The 27,387-nt window shown below is 36.5% G+C and overlaps 1 protein-coding gene across 2 annotated transcripts; it reads left to right on the forward strand.

Annotated features, from left to right (window-relative positions):
• The first annotated feature begins 68 nt into the window (after nt 1-68).
• Nucleotides 69-27,387, forward strand: akap11 (A kinase (PRKA) anchor protein 11). Of its 2 annotated transcripts, none has more exons than XM_051119183.1 (12): nt 69-154; nt 6,074-6,170; nt 6,259-6,369; nt 10,814-10,867; nt 10,977-11,108; nt 11,617-11,857; nt 13,232-17,384; nt 17,526-17,681; nt 19,241-19,327; nt 22,302-22,348; nt 22,720-22,901; nt 24,870-27,387. In XM_051119183.1, exons 2-12 carry the CDS (start codon nt 6,108-6,110, stop codon nt 25,029-25,031), a joined length of 5,388 nt encoding a protein of 1,795 aa, XP_050975140.1. In that variant the 5' UTR covers nt 69-154; nt 6,074-6,107; the 3' UTR covers nt 25,032-27,387. The 2 variants fall into 2 exon arrangements, with proteins under 2 accessions (XP_050975140.1, XP_050975141.1); XM_051119184.1 differs by having other exon boundaries at nt 19,244-19,327.

A 27,387-nucleotide genomic window follows, 5' to 3' on the forward strand; every position in this document is an offset into this window, starting at 1 on the left:
GTCAAGTTTATCATACTCTCATCATTGTCTCTGCGCTCATCTTCTCTCAGCCGCCGCTCTGGGTTCGATTATTTTCGCCTGCTCGTCTTGTTTTCATGAAATGAACGGACGTAAGTGCAGCTAGCTGCCCACTGCACGGCTCTGTCACTACAAGGTGAGACGCGCTTCATTTTCATTCGTATGTCATTTTCCAGCATTCATCCCGTATCGCAGAGTAGTTACAAACCCAATGAATGTTGTCAAAGGTGCGGATCACGACTGATGTTGTGACAGGCCTGATGCTAATGCGCGAGCCAGCTGCGTCTGTAATGACATCATCAGGCTTTAGCATTAACTATAAACATGTTACTGTTAATCCTTTCAAACGCATTGTTCCTAAATAAAATCTGCGATAATACGCTCATAATGCCTATCCAGGCTAAGCCTGAAAATGAAAACAAATGAATCATCAAACCAAAAATGAGAGATAAGTATCAGATATGACATATACATGATTGCAGATTAACTGACGTCGTGAGCGCTTCAAAACGTGTGTTTTTGGAGTCAAATGGCGGTTTGGCGGTGCTGTCAGAGCTGGAGAATTGTGATGGATCGTTTTTGAAGCATCCTTGACAGTATTACAAATGATAAGTATTAAAATCAGTGTCTTATGACAGGAATCGCATCATGTGCATTAAGTTTTGCACACAGCCACTCCCCTTATAAGCTGGGAACAGCCAGTGATCTCATAAACATCTGTTGATTTCAGGAAATCATTTGACCCTGCTGATGCTCTCCGCACAGATCACATGCAGCAGCCAGCGCCATCATCACTTGCTCATGTTAATGTCCTCCTCTTTCTCATGAAGACGCCGCTGGGGGGTTCAGGCTTGGTGCTCTTTTTCTGTGCTGAATTCTTAGAAATAATGTTTACCTTTGCAGTCCCCACCCACACACAGTCATGCTGAAATGCATCAAAGTCTGACCTATTTCAGCGTTCAGGTGTGAACGCTGGTTTAGTCAGAAAGACTAGCTGCACTGAGCAAGGTTCAGTACTGTGGAAATGCTCTGGGCTGGTAGAAATCAAGCTCTGCTGCTTCATCAAAAACCTGCAACCAGTTGCAACATACCTCTTTAAGATAAAATGGTAGTTCCCCCACTTCCCCTACTCCTTCTGTAGAAGAAATGCCCATTGTCTTCCATTGTATTGACAAAAAACACTGAGACATTTCTTAGAATGTCTTCTTTTGTGGTCGAAAAAGCTGTTTAAAGGGATATTTTACCACAAAGTAAAAATTCTGCGATCATTGTCTCAGAAAGAAGATCATTTAAGGAATGCTGGTAACGAAAGAATTGTTGGTAGCCTTTGACTTCCATAGTATTTTTTTTTTTTTTCATACTATGGAAGTCATTGGCTACCAGCACCTGTTTGGAGAACGAACTACTTTTGTGTTTAACTGAAGAAAGAAACTTGTGCAGGTCTGGAATAGCTTGAAGGTGTGTAAATGATGATGATTTTTATTTTGGTGTTTTATTTTTTTGTTGAAATCTTCAATCCGTATTATTTCAAGTTATCTTTATGTTGGTGAGACAATACATGATCCATAATTCTGCAATGAAATTTCCACCGATCAGAGAATCGCAACAAGCAAATTGCACCAGACGAACTTAAAGGAGAAGTCCACTTCCAGAACAAAAATTTACATATAATGTACTCATGATTTTCTTTCTTCAGTCGTAAAGAAATTATGTTTTTTGAGGAAAACATTTCTGCATTTTGCTCCATAAAATGGACTGATATGGTGCCCCGATTCAGAACTTCCAAAATGCACTTTAAATGCAGCTTCAAACGATCCCAAATGCGGCTGTAAACAATCCCAGCCAAGGAAGAAGGGTCTTATCTAGCAAAACGATCGGTTATTTTCATTTAAAAAATGCAATTAAAATACTTTTTAATGTCAAACGCTTGTCTTGCCTTTCTCTCCCTGAACTCTGTGTATTCTGACTCAGGACAGTTAGGGTATGTAGAAAAACTGCAATCGTATTTTCTCTCTCTAATTCAAAAATCATTTCAAAATCATCCTACATCGCTGCAGAAGTACCGACCCAGTCTTTGCCAAGTAAACATGCAAAGAAGATCAAACACCCTTAACAAAAAAGGTAAAACAGCGATGTAGGATGATTTTGAAGTTGAGGGAGAACATGAGATGGGAGTTTTTCGACATACACTAACATGAACCGGAAAAAAACTGAGTCCGGGCCAGACAAGACGAGCTTTTGACATTAAAAAGTATATAAATTGTATTATTTTTATGAAAATAACCAATCGTTTCGCTAGATAAGACCCTTCTTTCTCGGCTGGGATCGTTTACAACCGCATTTGGGATTGTTTGAAGCCTCATTTAAACTGCATTTTGGAAGTTTAAACTCGGGGCACCATATCAGTCCATTATATGGAGAAAAATCCTGAAATGTTTTCCTCAAAAAACATAATTTCTTTACGACTGAAGAAAGAAAGACATGAACATCTTGGATGACAAGGGGATGAGTACATTATCTGTAAATCTTTATTCTGGAAGTGGACTTCTCCTTTAAAGGTCCACTGAAGTGCTTTGAAACATGCTGCGTTATTCTATTTTTTGACGTAATTTCAGCTGAAACAGGAAGACAGGGTGGCACATATCGAGCTGTCCCGCCCCCTTTTTTAAATGGCTAATAGTGTTTTGTTTATTTTAGCTTGAGCCAGAGCCGTTGAGCTTGGTAAAGCCACAGTTGACAGCGTATGACAGCCACAATCTCATCCATATCACTATAAAATATGACATTCTGTGTAGAATTCATGTGATCTGCGTCTGCTCGCACACATGATCCACTTCGTGCTACGTACAAGTGCGCTGCAGCCGTACACAGCCGCGAAGACCAGCCCCAATGGAAAGCATATTTACATTATCTGATTTGTTCCCTATCCCAAACTATTATATAGTTTCAGCGTCTATTTATAGTGTAGGTGGCGGGACTCTTTGGATTCTAGAGAGCATTTGATTGGACAGAAAGTTTGATGAGAAGCTGAAGTGCAGGGTGATCAAAATCGTTGATCCTTATTGGAAGGTAGAGACTGTAAGTTTGTGAATGTTTATATTTTGTAAATTCGAATTGTGTTACTGTTATGAAGCACACTAGCTTATATATTCATGCTAAAAACCAAAAAACTTCAATTTTGATTTAATGGCGAGTTTAAATATTTGTATTTAATTAGGGCTGTCACTAACCATTTTTTTTGGTATTCAGTTGATTATTCGAACGATTAATCAAGTCATCAGATAATTATAATACATTTTTTTTTTTTTTGTGGTAGTAAAAATAGACGTAACTGAACAATAGACTTTAAAATGACTTAAAATACATATATAAAATCAGTGTGGTAATAATTGGTTCAAATAAAGTATCAAAAGCAAATATGGCTTTACTTAACAAAACTGTTAAATGCATAATGTATTAAAAACAATAGAGCTAATGTACATTGCACATTATAACAAATGCCTGCAGAGGGCCCCAACGGCCTGACGATTGTTTTTACACTGTACAATGCGATCCAATCCTTGTTTAATATTGACTAAACAACATTTAATTCAAATGTCCACTTAATCTTTAATATTGGGACAGTTCTTTATTTAAATTATTTTTCCTTATTTTATTTTTATCTTAAGTTTCTGTGTGTTTATCAAAACATGTAAACTCAGAGTGAGGGTTTGAGCCTTTATTGAAATGTGTGGAGCAGCTTTTCCTGTGAACAGAGCCGCTCTGAGACCCATGTGTGTTACCAACATGTATGTAAACAATGCGCATGTATTAAACCTGCATATATTTATTCTATTGAATCATAGCGTTTGTGAATCCACAATAGCATCATGCTTTATTACTGTTTTGAAATGGGTTAAATATATCATGCAGCCTTGGAAAACGCCTTGGTCTAAAAATGTACCACTTCCGGTATTTAGCGGGCAAATTGCAGTCTAGGATTTATTTGAAATCAAGGAATCGTGACAACCCTAATATATTTGCACATTTTGCAATAAACATAAAATTTATTGCGTCTGTATTACTGTTTAACATCTTTTAGTCAGTTTTATATTTATATTTTAGTTTTGTATTTCTCCGTTGTTTTTCATTCAATTATCATTCGCAGTGCTTCATGGGATTGTAGTTCTTTCCCTCATTAAAGCTGTTACGTACACAGTCTGTAGTATGGTGTTGTGGTTCTCATCATAGCTGCTTTGTTTCATGATTTATAACTTTTTAACAAAGACCTTTCAAAATCCCTATGGGAAAAATAAGTGGGAAAAATACTCCCAAAACCAAGACCGCAGAAAAAGTAGGCGTGCACTGTGGCACTCTAGTAAAAACAAACATGCCATCAGCTCGTAGTCCTTGAACAAACATATTTGTCAGTCCGTACACAAATGATGTATTATAATTAGTCTGAGCAAGCATGTAGGAAGATTTAGCTCTGAGGCCTTATTAACCCGCAACGAAAGATGGATATACTCACCTAAACTGCTGCTCGAGAGATAGCTATCTGCATGTGACACTTGCTTCTTATTTATTCTTTTCTCTACTTTATCAGATTCTGTTTCAAATTCTTCTTTGCTTCTTTCACGCAAGCTTCTGCAGTGCACAGATAAGATCTCACTGCTCCTGCACGCTGTTTCGGTTCAGGCTATGTGAGAATGTGATAACAGCCTGACATTGGGCCGTCGTATAGCCTAGACCTACATTTTTCAATCATTTTGGTCTACCGCACACACACAGATGGCCCAAGATAACTGGCCTGCTGTAGGCTGTATAGCGCTAAAGGTGCGGATTGTTCAACTTTCACTGTTTAGGTAATTTTTCTCTGTTTTCTCATATTCACCCCTGTGTTTCTGTCTTACTGGAGCAGCTGGAATTCCCATATGTTACCCATAAGTCATGTGATCGCCATAATCCAATTCAAAGGCGTAGTTGACTCAAAAATGAAAAATTGTCATCATTTACTCACCTTCATGTTGTTCCAAGTGTTTGCTCTTCTGGAGAGCACAACAAAAGACATTTTGAAAAATCTTTTTTTGGCCATGCAGTGAAAATCAATGGGGCCCAAAAGCTTAAGCAAATTCTTAAATTTTTTGGATCAAACCTTGTTTACACTAGGTCTGTTTACATGCACTAAATTTCCTCAAACCAAATAAATCCAGTCGATTTCAGGTTATAAAAGTTCTGTTTATATAAACAGTAAATGTTGAAATTTGATTCACTTAATTGTTTACATGTGCATTATTCCAAAGAAAAAACTAGTGCAGTGCCCATATTCACATTTTTGCCACAATGGCTTGTCTAAAAAAGAAAGCTGACATATATGTTAGAAGTCTCCTCCACTGACCACTTAGTAACTTAAACTTACACACATTCATATGATTTAAACGTACGTATACGTACACGTCATGGAAGTGCACATATGTGACCCCAGACCACAAAACCAGTCATAAGGGTCCATTTTTTGAAATTAAGATTATACCTAATCTAAAAGCTGAATAAATAAGCTTTCCATTGGTGTATGGTTTGTTAGAATAGGAAAATATTTGGTAAAGATACAACTATTTGTTAAAAAATCTGAACTCTTGACAGTGCAAAAAATAAATATTGAAAAGTTTTATTGAAGTTTTGATATACTTACGGTAGGACATTTACAAAATATCTTCATGGAACATGATCTTTAAATAATATCCTAATGATTTTTGGCATAAAAGAAAAATAGATTGTATTTTTTGGCTATTGCTACAAATATTGCCGTGCTACTTAAGACCAGGGTCACGTTTGTGAAAATTGCATTTAAATTGAGAAAATAGTCAAACTGAAGTGTTCACATGCACATGATTTTATTATTTTAGGCTTACAGCACTCTTTCTGATCCAATCAAAATTTCACATTAAGATTGGTTGAAGTGTTTACATAAAGGTTTGTAATCAATCTGCAATGTAAGCATAGCTACTGTAGATTAGATTGCATTTTTGGCAGCTAGAATGAAAATGTTCACAATGTATTTTCTTTTCATTTCAAGGAGAGGAGAACCTCCTGTCCAGCACCGCAACATCATGGACGCCTGTGCACGGATCAGAGGAGTCCCGTTAAAGAGCCGTGCCACCATGAAGAAAGAGGTGTGATTTTGACTACCATGGTTCATTTTTATTGCATTCATTTTTAAGCTCAAGCTATTTCCAACCAGCCTTATGTCTGTTTGAGCAGACCATCCGTGAGGGCTCGAACCCATGCTTGAAGAGCCTGTTGAAACACAAGAAGGAGCTGTGCAATGTGGTAGTGGAGCTGCACAATAAAGAACCACAGTATCTATCAGAAGTAAGGATCGCAGTTTATTTATATGCATGCTTGCAATTGCAAAGGAGTCATTTTTGTTGCGGTTAAAGGAATGTTATGGGTTCAGTACTAGCTAAGCTAAGTCTTGTCCCACTTTTTACTTGTTTCTCAGTTTTTTTTAAAAACCAAAAAAAGTCTTGGACTTCACTGAGGCATAGTGGAAGTAAATGGAGCTGATCTATAAACATTTCAATAGTGTAACCACAGGACATAAACAATATGTGTGTTAGGGTCAAAGACGAGACAATAAAATTACATTTACGAAAGTGATTTTATAATATACACAAAAAGCATAATAAATGCAAGTGTCTACTTTGAAGGGGTCATGAACTGCCCTTTTATATTGTACTGTTCTCTGGGGTCCACTTATAATGTTATCAAGGTTTTTACATAAAAATACATCATCATTTAGAAGTATTAGGCTATTTTCTGTCCTGTTTTGACACCCCTCATAGATAATGTTGCTGTGATTTAGGTTAAAAACACATAAATACTCAGCAAATGTCAAACGATCTGTAACAACAGACAAAACAATAGTGACCACGTCATAAAAACAGTTACTCACACTTGTGTGTTGCGACATTACTGCCAGATCCAATATAGTTGGACACAACATTGTCTTTTAGTTCTAACGTTTCTAAAAAGCCTGTGTCGAATTGTGCATTGTTTGTAAACGAATCTGCAGTAAAATTAAGTGAACAAAGGAGCACATTCTTACTGATGCGGGCCTTGAACTTCATTCAGAATAAAGTTCATCCACTCTTTCCTAGCGTTGGGATAAGAAAGAAAGCAATGCAAAAATATTCAGTATAATTCATTATAAGCTGCTTTTAGATTAACAAGAAAGTTTTGAGGGCTGAAACTTACAGGATGGTTTTTATAGTACAACAAGCTCTTATATGTCAACAGCTCAGGGGAATTTTGATTTCTCAGTTCATGACCCCTTAAATATTTCAAATAACTTGTGGAGGGACAAAAGGCAAAATGTATGTGAAATAATGTTCTGTTATCATTTAGCCTAACAGATATATTTATGTAAAAAATAAACAACATACTTATTCAATACCTGGGTATTTGACAAATAGCCAGTAAAAAATGTTTTGTTTTTTGTTTTGTTTTTTCGTAAAAGGCAATATTTGAAGAAAAAATGCATATTTATGTTGTGTGAGGTCTGATCTTTGAGAAAATTTAAAGGGTCACTAACTTCGTCAATTCTTTCTCTTTTTTTACATTTTTACTGAATTGTACCAAAAAATTGTCCTATGGTGTGACATCGCAAAAATTAACAAAAAAAAATCTCTTAATAATATATAAATCGCATAAGAGAAAAGACACTTCTTTTCGTATAGTGTTATTTATTTAATATGAAATTATAATTAACAGCATTTTTTCGCCATGGCTTGTTGGACAATTTCAAGATAAACTTTGACAACAAGACAAACTTTGCTGTCATCTGTTCAAAACTGCTGAAAATTATACCATTTTAAGATGAGTCATATTTATATCATAAGATATTTTGAGATAAAAGCAATTCTGTGGTTGTTTAATGTCTGTCACACCACAGGACATTACATCACACTAATAGACAGAAATTATAGTTATTAAAGTATTTCTATTTAATTTCGAACAAGTCAGAAGAGGAAGAAAGTTTTAACGTTGATACAAACAATATCAACATGTTTTCTCTTTCAATCAGTATGTTACTGAAACTCTTCTAGCCCACAGCTAAATATGATTGATATTCAAACTATATTAAGATGCAAATTCATTTTTCAAAAACTATATGGCTGTTCATTTTGACATCATTTTGATTTTATTTACTTTCTGCGTCGTTCTCTTAGGATCTCCTCCTTTCTGGTGGATCCCTGTTAATTTTTTGTCTATATTTCCGCGTCCTCTCTCTTCCAGAAATTTCTCTTCCTCAATTCTTTTTCAACAAGTTTTCTGCAAAAACATCAGAAAATAATTTCATTAATGTAATTATTGCATTTAAGAACATTGAAAATGATCAAAAAAGAATAAAAAAAGTTAAATATTGTTTAATTATTTAAAATGCTGCTTAAAGAGACCTTGTCCTCTGGTGTGACAGTACAGGCGTCACACTGGAGGACATTTTCTGTCACACCAAAGGACATTTCAGCTTTTTGTGTCAATTAATGATCTTGCTATTCCAATCTAACCGGTCATTAGTAGTTTGCAGGACACATTTGCATAATTTTCCATGATTATGTAGTTTAACATACAGTTTTTAATTAAAAAATATAATTTAGGGGTGTCACACCAAAGGACAACAAATGTGACACTCTTGTAGTGGCTCCATAAAGATTCAATATTTGAAAAATTCTGAGACAAAAATTGACCATGTGCACATGTCATGGGTTTCAGTAACATGACCACGAATGGGGTCCTTTAGCTAATAAAAGTATTTTCTGGAATTGGCTGATTTAAAATTAGGATATGGTGTCACACCAGAGGACGTGGTTTTCAGAGACAAAATGTCTCAAGTTCCTACACTTTCAGAAATATATAGATGAAAAAAAAAAAGATTGCCATTTACTAAATAGACACTTGAACAATTATGCCAGAGGTGTTTATTAACATTTTATTTTTTTCATTTGTAAAAGTAATTTACTGAACCGTGCATGAGACAGTCACACCAAAGGACAATTTTGATATTTGTCTCAAAAATTTAAAAAAATCGATTAGCGCTGCAGCTTTTTTAATAACAGTTCTATGTAGGACAAATAAATGTTTAACGATTTACAGCATTTTAAATAACAGCAACGTTAATTATGTTCATTTCTATCTTGTGGGACAGTGAAAATGCCATGTCACGTCAACAACCCACCTGTACTATTTTCAATTTTACAATATAATATTTTATGTTTTTGAAATCTTATAGCTGGCAAATGGATAAAACCTAGTGGTTTAATGGATAGTGACAAAGATTGTTAAAAATTTGAAGTTTCAGTTAATTAGTTTCTAGGTGCTGCACTGTGATCCTTAAATGACATCTAATGATTCTTGTTCTTAATATGCCTGACAAGACTTTTTGATCTATGAAGTACTACTACACTGAGTAACATTTTTGTGTGTCTTCTGTAAATCATCATAAATTGTCCTTATTTTTTGATCAGAAAAAACTAAATTAAACAGGACAAATTCTAATGTTCAGAAAAAAACTAAAACAAATAAAGCTGGATTAAACTTTAATTGTTTCAATGTTTGAAACTTTTCATCTTTGACCCATTTGCAAATTACCTACTGACATTTTTTTATGTAAAGTACATAAAAAATATTGAATTTAACAACTTCATTTTATGACAACATAAAACCATAAACCCCCAAAATGACTATAAAAAGACACGAACGACTTTACACCGCAAATAATACACACACTACAACAGAAGAATGAATGTTAGTGCTTTTATAAAATTGTAAGCTGCGCTTTTCTGTGTTTTAAATTCTCCACAAAAATGGCCACAGTTATTTCCATTAGTGCCTCGCCGTAACCTTAATATTTGCTGCTTTGTTTATTTTTGGGGGAAAACAAGAGACTAGTGTAATTTTTTTTAATGTGCTACTTAACATTAATATGCAACAAATGCTGTTTTTTGGGCTTCGCTGGAATAATACACACACAGATGTTTCAGTTTAAATGTTTCATGACCTCTTTTTGAGTTGAGTAATTTTGAAAGCCTCCATGACAACAGACATTGACGATAAGAGAGCGGTTAGAGTCAACTGGGACAGTTCAGCAGTGTGACTGTTGCATCTCACATCATTATATACATGATCGCATCTCATGAGGCTCGGGTGAATTGTTAAATTCAAAAAAAGAAATTGCAGTTGCAGTGTGGCTTGTTTTCTTTTTTGTTAGGTTGGCATTTTTCAGTGTGGCTTTGTAATTCTCATGAGGTGAGGGGTGAACTGTGCCTGCTGATATTGTAGTTTATTTGCACACACTGTGTCTGTCTTGTTAACTAAAGGAAATCAGATAATGCAAACAGACTAAAAGGTACTGTACTGTATTTCCTGGGACTGCACATCTTGTCTCCATCACTGCAATCTAGATATCTGAGCAGTTAAAGTGCAATCGGTGCACATAGATATATATTTCTGGTTATATATGTACTCTTCTCCATCACTTGGTTGTCATTTAATCATTTTCCATTTGATCAACATGCAGTGCAGCCATGATTAACAGAAAATGTAAACACGCATTAATTACACTAGATTAGCCTAATTTGCTTTAAAAAGAAAACACGTTTGAACTGAAAGGAATGACGGTGACTTCATTTAAATGTGCACAAAACCAGCATGTGTAGTGGTTTCGGATTTCATTTAACTATAGCATCAATGAACCGTTTTTATGTAATCTACATTGTAACTTTAATATAAATGGCATGACTGATCTCTTTCCTAGGTACATTATGTGTGCTTACCTAGTCACGCTGAGGGGGAAGACTTTACTCTACAGGTACGTGATAGTTATGCCGCTTCTGTTTAAACATTGTATGAAAGTATCCTGTATATAGACAGACAGATAGATAGATTTCATGCTATTCCTTCTTAATTTCTTCGTGCAGGCTCTGACATCCCTTTCCACTGAGATGATGGAGTTGCTTAGATCACTACATGTACATACCCTTAAAGACGAAGAGATTCTGCTCCTCAAGGACCCCAAAAGGCCCTTTGAGAGAAAAGACAGTGTTTCTCAGGTAGGTTTTGTGTATATTATGCTGAAATGTAGAGTATGTTTATCTTTTGAGTGGGACGTGTTTGCTGTTGTCATTATTCTGATATCAGGTGTCCTTCATTGTTTCGTCTGGGTTTCTAAATTTGTGGTATCATTTTGTGTGAAATTGGGTCTAAACAGGACTAACCTTGTGGTAGGCAGTCATGGTATTAAGTTTTAGACTTTGAGCATTACATAAAACCACAAGTGTTCCTCAGACATAACAAGAGATTGCATGCTTTCCTTCACGCATGTCAGGGAAAATAGGAGTGCCGTGAGAAGCCTAAAAATCACAACTTCTCAAGAAATTATGTCAGTTCAGGGTTTGACAGTTTGCAGGCTTTATGTTTAGAATTATGTTTATCCTCCAGATTAACATTAAGTTTGTCATAACATTTATATTGAGAATGTATCATGACGTAAGGTCTTTTATCGTGCCATCCTAGCATTTTTGTTTTTTTAATTCAGTTTTTTTTTTTTTTCACCCTCAGGCCTGTTCCAGAGCCTTGTGCATATTGAGACATAGCCCCACTCCTCAGATAAGTGTTTGCAGCATGCTGGGGTTGTTGGCTCGATACACAGCTGGGATAAGGTATGCACTGGAGTTACAGGTTCTGCAGAGGGGCACTTCAGAAGCATGCCAAGCTGAGGATGATGACACCAATCAATCTGTCTCTTCTATCGAAGAGGACTTTGTTACTGCTTTTGAGCATCTTGAGGAGGATGATACAGGTGATTAGTCATCAAGTTTACTTCCTTTTTCAGTATTGGTTTGAATAAAACCTTTTTTATTACTTCATTTGCGCTACCATTCAAAAGTTTGTGGTCAGTAAGATGTTTTTGAAAGAAGGCTTTCAAATGGCTAATCAAGGCTATTTGATCAGAAATAAAATAAAAACTATATATATATACATATATATATATACATATATATATATATATATATATATATATATATATATATATAATATAATGCTAGTGTTAGAGGGTCAGTTTATTTTTAAATAAATTAACAAAAACAAGTCGAAAGAATATATATATATATATATATATATATATATATGTATATGTATATGTATATAAATAAAGTAAGCAGATAGAATAGAAAAATAAATAATAGAGAATGCTAGTGTTAGAGGGTCAGTTTATTTTAAAATAAATTAAAAGAAAAGAAAAATAGTATTTAAAATAGAATTTAAAATGTAATTTAATTTTGTGATGCAAAGCTGAATTTTCAGCATCCTGTCTTCAGTGTCACATGATCCTTCAGAAATTAGTCTAATATCCTGATTTACTTCTCAAGAAACATTTCTTATTTTATTTTCAGTGTTGAAACACTTGTGTTACTTAATATATTTGTGGAAACCATGATGCATTTAATTGTTTCTGTGGTGAATAGAGGAACTGCATTTATTTGAAACAGAAACCTACCGTAACATATATGACCCTGGACCACAAAAGCAATCTTAAGTAGCACAGGTATATTTGCAGCAATGGCCAAAATACATTGTATAGGTCAAAATTATAGATTTTTCTTTTATGCCAAAAATCATTAGGATATTAAGTAAAGGTCATGTTTCATGAAGACATTTTGTACATTTCTTACTGTAAATACATCAAAACTTAATTGTTGATTAGTAAAGTGCATTGCTAAAGAACTTCAACTTTAAAGGTGATTTTCTCAATATTTAGATTTTTTGCATCCTCTCATTCTAGATTTTCTCTGCCAAATATTGTCCCATCCTAACAAACCATACATTAATGGAGAGCATATTTATTCCGTTTTCATATGATGTATAAATCTAACTTTAAAAAAAAATTAACCCTTATGACTGTTTTTGTGGTCCAGGGTCACATATTATATTTTACTGTTTTGATCAATTTAATGCTGAATTGAACGTATTAATTTCTTTCAAAAATATCTAATACTGACCTAAACGTTTGAACAGTTGTTTGAAAATTTATTTAATCTTGAATAAAAAGAATTGATAGCTAGCAACCCTAAAAGCTTTGAAAGTAAATGCTTGTGAACAGCTGCTAGTTCTGCATTTAATTAACTGTTAATAAGACTTCTGTTCTTATGAACTGCTCTCTGATCTTTTCCAGGTGCCCATAGTCAGAGGAACCAAAGGGATGTGGCATCCCAGACTGTCCCTTCTCATTTAAGAGACTTATCTGGATCTCGCATTATTATAAGTTCCATACCGAGGAAGTCATTGCGAAAGGAGAAGGCTGCTGCTAAAGTGTCAGAAACAGTCCCGAAGTCAACAACATGGCCTGCAACTTCAGAGAGCTTGTATGCACTTAGCAGTCTTCCAAAGGGACGTGCTACTTCCACATCCCTCACGGAGTCAGATGAGTCAGACTGCTCGAGTCCCAGCCCTATTATATTCCTGGATGAAGTTGGATATCAGAAGAGTCTTAAAGCAAAACTTGACATTCCCAAGATCCCCGTTTTAAAGGACGGAGTAGAAGACTCTGACTCAGAAGTCAGTGAATTTTTCGACAGCTTTGATCAGTTTGATGAACTAGACCAGTCTTTTGATTCCAACATCAAGGTTCTTAAAGAACAGCCCCACCCTGGTCAAACAGAGAAGCATGTTGACAACTCTGGTTGTAAATTTGTATCAAGGGGGTGCTCGACCACAGCAATGAACCCTCACAAGTTTGATCATAGGACTCTTCCAGCCAATGTCAAGAAACCAACTCCGCTTAAACCAGGATCACCGTACAGTATTCACTCTGATTCACCAGATTCCCCGCGGCCTGCGAGGACTCCCTGCGAGGAAAGCGGGCCGCTCTTCAGTCCGGTTCGTTCATCTGCATTCAGCCCATTGGGAGAAGGAGGCTCCTTAGAGTATTTTTGGAAGGCAGATGGAGATGGCTCAGAATTGCGTAAACCACAGGACCTTTGCTCGCTGTACAAAACGTACTCTGATTTTGCCAACAACCTATCAAAAGAAATCCTTGGATCAGTCTGTGGGTACTCCTCCCCTGTTGATTTTAACATTAATAAGAACTTGAGCTGCGTGTGTCATAAGGAGTTCAAAAACACTAATGGGCATCTAATGAAGCTTTCAGACATCCAGGAGACAGTCACCATCACCAAATCCCAATCACAGTCTCTTAAGGATGGGATTCAGAAGTTTGCTACAGACTTGGTTGAAATGAGCCTTGGAAGTGCCTTAAGGGACTTGCAGAAAGGTGTGTCCTCCTGTACCACTACGCTTTGCCATTTGGCTGCAAGGCTGACTTCTTCAGTATTTCAGATGGCCTTTCATGAGATAGGTATGCGCCATGCATTTGTGTTAAAAGAGCGTGCCATAAACGGCCTAGCCAATTTCCTAGTAGGCGAAGCCATTTCCGGAGCCCTCAAAGAGTTTCTCTTTGTGAAAAAGCAAATTTTCAACAACACAGTCACACGTTTCGCCGCAGATCTTGCTGAGGAGTTAGTGTTCGAGGGTATTATGGAGGTTTGCCAGTTTTCACATCCCTCGACGCCACTTACACCAAGCGACTGGTCGTTTGAGCAAGAGGAGGAAGTGGTATCGTCCTACGCCTCTGACCTGTCAGAGTCTGTTCTCCAAGAGGCTTTTATAGAGCTCTCACAAGCTGATGTGACTTTCACTACACAGGCAGCTATCAGTGTGTCAGTCGACAACATTTGCTACGTGAGTGCGGAAGATAGTTCTCTCATCACAAAAACCTGCAGTGCCCAAACTAGCTATCTTGGATCTCAGGCTGTCGTAGAGGCTACAAATCAAGAGCAGGACGGTTGCACGGTGAAGAAAGCCTTGTATTGCGTGTCCGGTATGGCCAGTTGTGTTCCAGTTCCTGTGGCTGGCAAGGTCATATCCCATGTGCACAACTCAGACGAACCTTCTCAGTATAAATCCAGTATTGGGCACGTATGTCAGACAAGTCCTAAAAGAACCATTTGTTGCCAAGGGGAAGTGGCATCCTCAACTTCCGATACCTCTGAAGCAACTCAGACTGAATCATCACCAGGTCCTGCAAGAACCCAGGATGCCAGTGGTGAGGAACTTGTTGGCAATCCATCCGGTGAAAATGATTCTGGCAAACCCTCGATTGGAAAGACTTTTCAGAGCTTCTCCGGGAATATGGTGGACACTATAGTAGGCGAGGCATTCGATCTAATGCATTCTTCAACAAAAGTGAAGAAGAAAGTTGAGGATTGCGCAGACTTTTTGAGCAAAACGATAGCAGCTCGCATATCTACTCCAAGCCATGGAGTTGTTAAATCGCAAGATCTGAGAGGTTCCTCTCAGGTTCCCTTTCACTTGGTGTCAAAGGGCTCTTGTGACCCATCCTACAGAAATATACGTCCAGTCTCCAAGATCACCCCGGAGGTCCGTTCTGTCGTGAGAATGGACACTTTGGAAGTGCCAAGTTTTGAAGTAGCCTCATGTGGTGGTAGAAAAGTTAGTGCAGAGGATTTTCCAAGCAGCAACTCTGGAACAAAATCAACTGAAGTCCCTAGCACTCCACCCTCAAGTCCCCAGCAGCCATCCGACCAGTACAATGAGAAACAGATCAGACAGTTCTCAAAGAAGCTCAAAGGTACACTCGCAAAAGAATTTTCTCCCGCGACTCCTCCACCCACCCCTTATTACCCGCCTGCCTCCGACACCAAAGAAGAAGGTTCAGTTTCAGACAAGGCAGATTTCATGCTAAAACTCATTAGGTCTCTTTCTGAAGAAGCTGTCAGCAATGAAGACGAGGAGGAGGACCAGGATGATGGTCCTCACTCTAGAAACTGCCAGGCAGAGCTGAGTCCCAACGTCAGAAGCAGAATGATCGAAAGGAGCGCTCTCCATTATGCAGAGCGTTTAGCATGCCACATTGTTTCAATGGCCACTGAGATGGACACCATAAGTCTCGGAGATGTAAAGAAGCCAGCGGGTGATGAAAGCAAAGGCAGTGTTGCCTTGCATAGCGCTCAGTTCTCAGAGCAGACTTTAAACTCTTTGTGGACGTATGCTGGAGAAGTTGCTGGAGAAGTCATCAATGATGTCAAAAAGATGATGAGTTCGAGCCATTGTCGTCATAAAACGATCAAAAGAGGATCTGTAAACTCTGCAGACAAGCGTCAGAGTGGAGAAGGCCTTTTAGGAAGTTTGACTTGCCAGTGGTCTGGTGATGCCCAAGTGGGTTCAAGTGGGATGTCATCAGAGTATCCAAGTTGCGAGAGCGTCACTGACGAATATGCGGGATACCTCATTAAGGTCCTCAAGAAAGAAGGAGGCAACCGAGAGCTTATTTTGGATCAGTACGCCACTCGCTTGGCATATCGATCTATTAAATCTGGCCTGGCTCACGCGGCACGAAAAATAAAACAGAGATCGCCGTTGAGGCTTCACTCCTCTAGGCGTTTGCACAATGATCGTAGTCCTGATGTTTCTCAGATTCCCATATCCAAGTCATCCCACACTGATGGAAAAGATGGATCCTCTTGTGAATCTCTGCCTTGTGCTTGTCAAGACGGCCAAGACATGAGCAGTAATGAATATGTAGAGCTTGTAAACTTCGCAGAGTCTCTGGCCTACAACATCACGTGTGATGTTACGAGAAAGCTGAGAATGAGCTCAGTTAGACTGCCAAAATCGCTCACCGATTCTTGCCTCTACAGGAAATCCACAGTCGAGGACGTGCCAGAGAATCTCATGAAAAATACATTTTCATGCTCTCTTTTACCTTACACGGAAACTAACAGGCTGTACCATAGTACGAGCAGCTTAAACGATGGGAAAAGCAACAACGGTGTAATGCAAGTGATTGAACACTATGCCAGGAAAATTGTTGATGACACTTTGGAAATGACGCTGGGGCCAGGATGCGTTCAGGCAGCTGGGGACAGGAGGGCGCTTGAGCGCAATTCTTTCACAGAAAAGCTGGCTGAGGCGTACGAAGCCTGTCGATACTGCCAAGGTCGAGAGTGCCTGTTTTGCAGCAGAGACAGTCGTCACGGTTTCCAGGGACTGAAAATAAGGAGGCAACAAGAATCCGATGCAGTGACCGGCCTGGAAATACCTAGAATACACATTGATTTGGAAAAAAGAGCTGCTTTTGCTGAGGAAATGGTGTCTAGTGCCATTGAGAAAGCCAAGAAGGAACTGAGCTGCACCAGTCTGAATGCAGACAGTGGGATTGGTCATGATGGCGCAAGCTTTGCAGAAAGTCTCACCACAGAGATTATGACATCCGCATTGTCCAACGTCTGCCAAACCGTCAATCTTGGGTACAGTGACACAGCTTTTACAGAATCACACATACAGCCTATCACTTAAAATTGCTCATTGGTTGCTCACGATAAGTGGATTTCCTAGATTTTGAAACTTTTTTTGTAGTGGCTTATTAATGACTTTGATGTGTGTTTCAGTACCTCTAGGAGAGAAGGCATCAATGTGACCGAGTCAACAGTGAGTCAGCAGCTCAGTTTGAGCGTCGGTGATGACAGTCTCGGTAGTTGGTCCAATCTGAGTTTTGAAGAAGACCACCCAGATGAGAGCAGCAGCTTTCACCATCTAAGTGACAGGTGAACAAGTTCCACCACACTTGCAAGATATAGAATGGTTCATTTAAACACTAAATGAAGCATTGCTGGCTGGCTAATACCACACCCAAGTTCACTTTGCTTTTTTTTAAATGAATACATTTACAATGACCTTATTGCAAACAGATTTGCGTTAGAAGAGCTAAGACTGAATTTGTGAAGTACACTACCAGTTAAAAGTTTTTGAACAGTAAGATTTTTAATGTTTTTAAATCAGTTCCTCACCAAGTCTCCATTTATTTGATCCAAAATATGGCAAAAAGAAAATTATTATTATGTAGAGGTTTCTTAGATTAATAGAGGGTTCAGAAGAATTTATCTGAAATAGAAATATTTTGTAACATTATCATCACTTTTGATCAATTTTTAAAGGATCCTTGCTAAATAAAAGTGTTCATTTCTATAAATTACATTTTAAAATATATTCAAATACAAAGCAGTTATTTTAAATAGTAAAAATAGTTCAGAATTGTACTGTTTTTGCTATACTTTGGATCAAATAAATGCAGGCTTGGTGAGCAGAAGAGACTTCTTTTAAAAAAAAAACATTAAAAATCTTGACACATTGTGTATATAGTGTTAAATCTTTAGGTTGTATTGCTGTCTTTTACTGCGTTTTTCATGCCATTTGTAGGCGTGTTTGGTTTTCAGCAGAGGTATTTTGACTCTTTTCACATGTTTAGTCTGAGTTTTATCATTTTAGGTTTTGGAATACGAGAACCTACTGTATGACTCATTATTGCTGAAGAAAGTTTATTGTTCTTTTTCCTTCTTTTATACACAAACCATTCTACAATTTCTTTAAAGCCAGAGATGCTGATTTTTCTCACCATTTTCCAAATTGCTAAGAAACACCTAGGGCCTTGTCCACAGATGAGCATTTAAGGATATTGTTTTCGTTCTCCGAAAAATGTAACTGTCTTTGGCTTCGAAAGATGACAGCTGACTCACACGGTATTGTCTTTCAAAGGCAGGCATTGTTTTGCAGTGTTTTTTGCTGCAGTGATTCAATGGAAGCAATTTCTATCAACGCTTAATTTCTCCCAAGACACTAAAAGTTAGAACGTATGAGCCGTTTTTTGTTTTGAACAACCCAAGATACCATGAATATGTATCAAAATATTTGTGAAAGGTGTGGTTGTCAGCTTGAGGCAGTGTTTCTAGAGTAACCAGCCATTAATATATCACTGTATACTGCATAAATCATCACTGTGTCCAAATATAGATGATGGTAGATGAAGTTTTTTTCATGTCTTCAACTTTTAGCTCTGATCAATCTATTTGTTTGCATTAAAATGTAAAAAGCTTTTAACTAACTTTTTACTTTGTTTTTACGTCTTAAAAACTATAATGGCTACAGTTGGTGTTTGTTGAAATTATGATTCTTCTGAATTTGAAAAGATCACTCCTTACATTTTTTCATAACAAATATATTAATATCAAGGTAAATATCAAATATTGTGGAAAAAAAGCTTTTGGTAGGTTATCTAGATTTGCTTTGAATTGATTTTGTAGTGTTTTTTCTTTTTCTCTCCCCCCAGCAGTAATGGAAACAGCAGTAGCTGGAGCAGTCTGGGTTTAGAAGGCGAGGTTTATGAAGAGCATTTGTCCTTCTCTCCATCAGACAGGTTGGTCTATGGAAAGAGGCATAGCATAGTCAGCGTGGGCCGCTCTAATTACTGCATGATGTCATGCAACGTTTTATCAGCAAGTGCTGAAAACTTACCCCATATCACCTATTAGATACAAAACTTCCCTTTGTTCTCCATACAGTGGATGGATTAGTCAATTGGATCTTTGTAAATGTGTTGGTAGAGTTGTGGGTGTCGGAAGTGTCGGGGAGTTGGGGAGTTGGGTCACTGACTTCACAAGTGTTATATGATGCATTTTCTAAAGAATGAACAATCTGTCCTTATTGCATGCTTCCTGTTTGAGTGAAAGAGGATGTCCCAGCCTCCAAATCCCATACGAGTTCAGGTCCACAACATGAATCATGTGCATTACAACATGACTTTAAGGATTAGTTCACTTCCAGAATAAAGATGTCCTGATAATTTATTCATCCCCATGTCATCAGAGATGTTCGTATCTTTCTTTCTGCAGTCACGAAGAAGAAATGTTTTTGAGGGAAACATTACAGGATTTTTCTCCATATAGAGGACTTTAGTGGGAATCAGTGGGTTAAAGGTCCAAATTGCAGTTTCAATGCAACTTCAATTTCAAAAAAAAAAAAAGTTTAATTGTATACTTTGCAACCACAAATGCTCGTCCTGCATAAGCTATGCAATGCGTATCTACGACTTCACACACGGTTAGATCTTCATTTGTGTACTTCATTTCGAAAAGGTCGGGTAGGGCAAAAAACTGAGTTGATTTTCCACCTACGCCACATATAACCTTTCCAATGTGACTATGTCGTGTGTGAAGTTGAGCTAGTGCAAGATGAGCATTTGACAGACGCTTAGCTAGATAAGACCCATCTGGGATCAACTCCAGTCCTCAGGGCCCACTGCACATTTTGTGTGTCTCCCTCATTTAACGCACCTGATTCAGATCATCAGCTCGTTGGGAGAAAGATCCATGAACTCAACTGAGTGTGTCAGATTCAGAAACATACAAAATGTGCAGAGCAGTGGGCCCCGAGGATTCGAGTTGAAAACCGCTGGTGTGGAGTCCTTTGAAGCTGCATTGAAACTACGGTTTGGATCTTCAACCCTTTGATCCCCATTGAAGTCCACTATATGGAGAAAAATCCTGGAATGTTTTCCTTAAAAACCTTAATTTCTTTTCAGCTGAAGAAAGAAAGACATGAACATCTTGGATGACTTGGGGTTGAGTAAATTTATATTCTGAAAGTGAACTAATCCTTCAATCTATACAAAAGCAACAGAGATTTTTTATAATTCATTACATCAGACACAAAAATAATATCTGAAGAAAGCACAATTGATAGTTATAAAAATGTTTTAATTGCATGTATTGCACATTACGGAAACAGATATAGAATCAATTTCATTTAAACCTGTGCTAGAAAATGGCCACCCAAATAAGAGCTGGCCAACAGATATTAATGATATACTGCTGATTCATTTAACAATATTGCAAGTTATAAGTTAAGAGTTCAGATGCAAAACCAGCTAAAAGCCATCTCGGTCAAAAATGAGATAATGATACGGAGTGAATGCTCCTGACACATAGTATACGTCCATCAAATACTTTTTCTTCAAACTCACTAAATTCCAGCCTCAGCCCAATCAGAAGTACCAGTACTTACATAGAAACCTATACAAAGTAGCCAGAAAGAAATGCTCATTTTAAAGAAATACGGGGCTTTTGCATCTGAACTCTTCAAGTGTTAAATAGTTGACTGTTTAGGCCGATTCAGTATGGTGTCCTACTTTTTGTATTTATTTATTTATTTTTATTGAGGCGTAAGTAATAAATATTTGTGATATTCATATTTGCAGTGATTTTGCTAGTAGCATAAAATAAGATTTAAATATTTAAACTTATTTTAAAGATTAAAAATTAAAGATTAAAATCTAAAAAACAAAGTCCTTCATGTTCACCAAGATTGCATTTATTTGTTAAAAAGGCAATAAAAAAACTGTAATATTGTGCAACATTACAATTTTAAAAGAGATTTTTTCTGTTTTAGTATATTTTAAAATCTAATGTATTCCTGTGATGCAAAGCTGAACTTTCAGCAGCAATTACACCATTTTTCACTGTCACGTGATCCTTCAGAAATCATTCTTATATGCTGATTTAATTTTACTATATACTAGATTTTACTGCTATAATGACTAATTTAACTACTAAATGCCCATCCAAATAGAGCTGGACAACAAATATTTATGATGTACTGCCGATTTATCTGCCGATATTAAATTAAGCAATATATTGATTGGTAGAAACTGTTTTTCCTCTGATTGCATTAATAATATGATTTTTTTTTTTTTTTTGCTGCACCCCAAATCAGTTAAAGACATCAAAAAATATATATATATTTTAATAAAGTATGGAATCAATATCTGTTAGTATGTGTAGGTTATAAACAGTGTTGGGGGAAACGCATTACAAGTAACTCTTATTGTGTAATCGGATTACTTTTTTCAGCAAGTAGTGAAGTAATGCATTACTTTTCAATGTACAATGAACAATTAAAAAAAAAAAGTAATGCAAGTTACTTTCTTTTCCCATTTACTGACTGACAGCTCTCTTGTGAAATTGAGTGAAATTCATTTTTGCTCTAAAAGGGCTTTTACAGTTGCCAAAAATAAATAACTTTTGGGTTTTTTGTTATTAAAAAAATTAGCAAGCCCAGCCTAGGTGACAAAAAGTAACCCAAAAGTTATGTAATGCATTACTTTTCATAAAAATTAACTAAATAATGCAGTTAGATACTTTATTTATGGAGTAACGCAATATTGTAATGCATTATTTTTAAAAGCAACTTTCCCCAACACTGGTTAATAATATAACACAGTAGTGAAGCTGGGAGCTCCTGTCATTCTCTTCTGCATGTGGTTTGTGGTGTCTTTCCCTTCAGTCTGTCACTACGACTGTTTTACACCTGTAATATTTTTTTTTACCTTACAGTGACGGCACTGAAGAGAAGGAAGCTGAGGCCAAAGAGGATTCAGTTGGTAAATGAAAACTATATCTGTTCTTTGTATTTTTCCTCCAGTGCTATTGTTTATTTTGTGGTCTGTTGTTAGACCTCAACTGTTAGACTAATTGCAGCCCTTATTTTTGTGCTGCCACTCATTTAAAGTGGTCTTACTTGGCCGAGCACCTTCAGCGCGCCCCTGTCGAAGCCACAAGAGTATTTATTCACGTTCCTAGTTGTCTAACTGTCAGGCCGGCTCCATGTGGGTCAACAGATGAGCTCAAGCAGAGTTCTGTGTCTGGCCTAGTTAACTCCAAGAGCGTGGGAAATGGTTTGCTGAAGTAGACTTTTTACTGTGATGGTTTTATGTGTATGTATGGGCTGAATGTGTGTGTTTTGTCCATGCAGGAGCAGTGCGAGTGGAGAGGGAACACGGGCTGGCAGAAAGAGCTCTGCTGGTGGTCAGTACAGATGTCCAGGGTCGAGCCGTGGACCCCCAGCTGACGGCTGTGCTCCAGTGGATCGCCGCCTCTATCGCTGATCTGTCTTCAATGCAGCTGAGCCAGTTCTCAGCCCAGGAGCTGCAGCAGGTGAGAACATTTCGTATCAAAGTCATGCATTACAATATCGTGTTACTCCCTAAAAAAGTAACGAATTGCATTAGTTACCTTTTATGAAAGTAATGCATTGCAAAAAAATTTTGTTACTTTTTTCATCTGGCCTGTAGTCTAGACCTACAGTAACCATCTTGTTTACAAAGCGCACACAGCGCCTCTGCAATTTCTCCTGATTTTTCTCAACATGAAGGCAGGAGAGCTAAATGGGAAAACAAAATAGCTGCCGTTACCATTTTGAAAAAGCAGCTCAGATATGTTCTTGTAAATGAAAAAGTAATGCATTACTAGTTACTTGAAAAAAGTAATCTGATTACGTAAATCACGTTACTTGTAATGAGTTACCCCCAACACAATACTTATTAACTTGTATGAAATATTCAGATACATTATATTGCAACCCCAAAAGTTAAACTAGGGCCCTATGATTTTAGTGATGCAAAAAACAGTTTTTTTGCATTATTTCCATGATGCAAAAAAAAAAAAAAAAAAAAACCTGAAATTACTGTTTTACCTTTCTGAGAGTCACTTCATGAGCATTTTACCATTTAATTTGAGTAAAACTAGCCTCATATCATATACACACAGAAGTTTAAAGGAATTCACAGCAGCCCGTCAAAATAAAATTTGGTTAACTTGAAGACAAAAGTAATAAATAATAAAATATATGAAAACTTTATTTTTAAAGAAATAATTACAGAATATTTCTTCTATGTTTAATTTTAATAGTAAAACTCCTTTTTTGCCAAAAAATGAAATGTGTTTAATTTTCATTAATTAAAAGATCAATGTTTAAATCATTGTTTTATGCCTTCATTTGATAACCAGAAAAATTTAAGTACACAACAGAGAATTTTTGAGGAGGAGAAAAAACAAAAGTTGTTTTAATGCATTTAAGTAATTAGACATGCTAAAACAATAACAATAAAACAATAAAGTGAGGAAAAAAAACACTTTTATAGGCCACTAAACACATAATTTTTGTTAAACTTTTAGTAAATTGTTGTTAAATTGAATAAGTTTCATGATTTTAATTAATTAGACATGTTTTTTGATTAATAACATTTAATTTAACCATTTAAAGTCCATATATATATATATATATATATATATATATATATATATATATAATACCATTTAAACATTCATGGTCTATAAATGTTTCAATTCTGTAAATTGATCAAAAGTGACAGTAAAGACATTTATAATGTTACAGAAAAATTCTATTGCAAATAAATGCTGTTCTTTTGAACTTTCGGTTCATCAAAAAATCCTACAAAATAATAATCTTACCACAATTCCACAAAAACTTTAATTGATAATAATAACGAAATATTTCTTAAGCAGCAAATCATCACATTTTAATGATTTCTGAAGGATCATGTGACGCTGAAATCTGGAGTAATGATGATAAAATTTCAGCTTTGCATCACAGGAATAAATTGCATTTTAAAATACATTTAAATACAAAACAGTTATTTTAACTTAATAACTTAATATTTCACAATATTACTGTCTTTTTGTATAATTTTGTTTAAATAAATGCAGCCTTTGTTGAGCAAAAGAGAAAAACGTCTTAAATGTAGGAAAATATTTTGTAACCATTTATTTAGTACTAAAAAAAAGAAAGAATAACGAAAAAAACGTAGGTGAACATTTTTAGCGCTGATGCAATTTTTTAAAAATTCTGTTTAAATTTTGACTATTCGAACTTGAAACTTTTTCAACTTAAATATTTGCTACATTTTTTACATGTTTGTACACATTTCAGAGCAAATACATAAATATCTAGGAAAATTAAGGCAGTAGTAAAATGAAAAAGGCATTACGTTAAGAAATTAAAAGGCAGTTACATTTTAGATCACGTTTTTGGCTTTCTTCTGTCTGGATGTCTGTCATCCAAAACTGTCATTTAATTTTACGTGTTTATTTTTCTGTCTCCAGCTGCCAGCCGTGGCACAGAGGCTGAGGGAGAGAGAGTTCAGGGTCGGCGACCTCCTGCAGGCTCTTCTGAGATATTTTGAAGAACGTCGCACTGAGGAAGAGGTCGGGGACACGAGGAACGACCACAAGAGCCTGTTCCAGTGGCTTCTGGAGCAAGCGTAAATCACCATCACACTGACAGCTGTCAGCCGTTAAACGATGAAGTTTCCTGTCACTTTCCAGTGATCTGCAATGTATCTGCCAAACCTAGAGGCATAGCCAGTGGAATGTGTTTATGTGTTTGTGTATTGCTCGTGCACCCGTGGCCATCCAGGGGGCGCCATAGAAACAACTGAAGTAATCTAAGAGCCGTTCGTTCAAGTGTGTGTATTGCATGCTGTGACCGAGAGTACCTTTTTGCTTGCTTTCACCTCTCTTTTTTTATCGTCACTTTGTTTTCTTTAAGATTAGACTGCATATCACGCTTTTGGCGCGCCATCACTGATGCCTACCCGCGTTTTGCTTTCACACCCTGCCGCAGCACAAAAGACGGATGGGTTTTATGAGTTGGTTTCTTGTTAGGGAATCCCCATGGCTGCAGAAAAGCTTAGGTCATCTCCATACCTCTCCTTGGCGGTGATGTTTGCACTTGTCGAAGGGACCAGCCGCGCATTCCAGCAGCGCTCCAGGTCATCGCAAGGTATTCCATGACTCAAATACATAAAAGAATCGCAGGGTAATTATAACGAACAACCCACATCAGCACATTTTTGGCAACGACATTTGGATATCAGCCGTGACGGTTTAAAAATACAATTTCACTGGTAATTAGACAGAGCTAGTTACTGTTGTTAAAGAATCCATCAACAAGTAGTCAACTTTCACATTCCCCTCTTATGACACATGTGTTTTCCCAGTTATTTCAGTGCAATTAGCTATTCATAAATGGCTTGAAATGAATCGGTGTACTTGTAAATATGCTTTTCTAGAGTTTAAAAGCGAATTGAATTGTTTACAACAGACGCCGCGATCAGAACCCACACGATCCATAAAGAAACAAGTTCACTACAATTTACAGAAAAACACAAGCTGCTAAACAAGTAAACCCCCCTTTGCCAAATGAGGAAACCCGCAGTAAGCTTTACTATTGAACGTTACCTAAGGGGACTTTTCTCTATTTTCTAATTTCCTCCTGGCGTTGTCCACTCATTGGAGGTTACTGTGACGCACTGGTAGTGCATTACTAAATGAGGACACATCTGCAGTGAGTACATCTGAACTAGTCACCGTCTCTACAGTCTCTTCCACGTGGACCTCTTACTCACTGCTTGCCCTTTAGTGTGCACTACACTGAATATTGCACTTTACTGAGGAACGGTCAGACAGGCCGTTTCCTATATCTTCGTTTAGACCTCAAAAAACACTCGCTATAGCAAAACGTAAATGATAAATTGCCAACAAGTAGTAGGTGTTTGGCACATCTAACTTATCAAGCCCTGAGCGACAAGTATCCTGTATCAAACTTATTGTCTCACTGCAGTTTTTTTGCGCTTAAAGGAAAGCTTGTCATTTTTTTTTTACTCGCTGTCATGACTGTCTAGATCGGTATGTTGCTCTAGTTTTGGAACACTTTTGTCAAAAACAAAACACAATTTAAGTAGCTCATGCAACTTCTGTGCAGTATTCTCAATAATAAAGCTTTTTTTTTGCAATAAAAAAGAAAAGTGCATATACTGTTAGGCTATTACACACACAAGATCTGCCATTTTTTTCTATAATTTTTGAATGTTTGAAATTAACTTTGGGTGAGTGGATAATACAAGTGACAAATGCTTTAAAGTTAAGTTTATATACTGCCATCCAAAAGTGGGATCAGTACAATTTTTAATGTTAATTTCTGCTTGTTGAGGCTGCGTTTATTTGATTAAAAATACAGAAAAAACTGTAATATTGTGAAATATTATTGCAATTTAAAATAGTGTTTTTCTGTTTTAATATACTTTAAAATTTAATTTATTCCTGTGATGCAAAGTTGAATTTTCAGCATCATTACTTCAGTCTTCAGTGTCACATGATCCTTCAGAAATCATTCTAATATGCTGAGTTATTATCAATGTTAAATGGTTGTGCTGCTTAATATTTTGTTGGACCCTGTGATATTTTTGTAGGATTCTTTGATGAATAAAATGTTAAAACCGCATTTATTTAAAAATAGAAGTCTTTTCTAACAATATACACTACTGTAAATTTTTTGTAATATTTTTTTTCAGTAAATTTTTTTCTTTATTTGAAAAAAAAATTAATACTTTTATTCACAGAGGATGTGTTGATTTCATAAAAAATGATAGCAAAGACTACTTGTAAGAAAAAGCGCGAATCATTTTTTTTTTTTTTTTTTTTTTTTTTTTTTTTTTGTTTGTTTGTTTTTTTACTTTTTACTTTCATCAAAGAATCCTGAAAAAAGAATCACAGGCACAACGTTTTCCAACACCGATGATAAATCATCATATTAGAATGATTTCTGAAGAATCATGTGACA

The sequence above is a fragment of the Labeo rohita genome, chromosome 9, assembly GCF_022985175.1.
Source record: "Labeo rohita strain BAU-BD-2019 chromosome 9, IGBB_LRoh.1.0, whole genome shotgun sequence".
Taxonomy (NCBI): domain Eukaryota; kingdom Metazoa; phylum Chordata; class Actinopteri; order Cypriniformes; family Cyprinidae; genus Labeo; species Labeo rohita.

Bases quoted from the DNA above. Each gene is read 5' to 3' on its own strand.
- akap11 (XM_051119183.1), top strand. From the start codon at position 6,108: ATGGACGCCTGTGCACGGATCAGAGGAGTCCCGTTAAAGAGCCGTGCC. The intron at 10,868-10,976 runs GTACGTGATAGT...TTCTTCGTGCAG, and splicing joins GGGAAGACTTTACTCTACAG to GCTCTGACATCCCTTTCCAC. The intron at 11,858-13,231 runs GTGATTAGTCAT...GATCTTTTCCAG, and splicing joins TCTTGAGGAGGATGATACAG to GTGCCCATAGTCAGAGGAAC.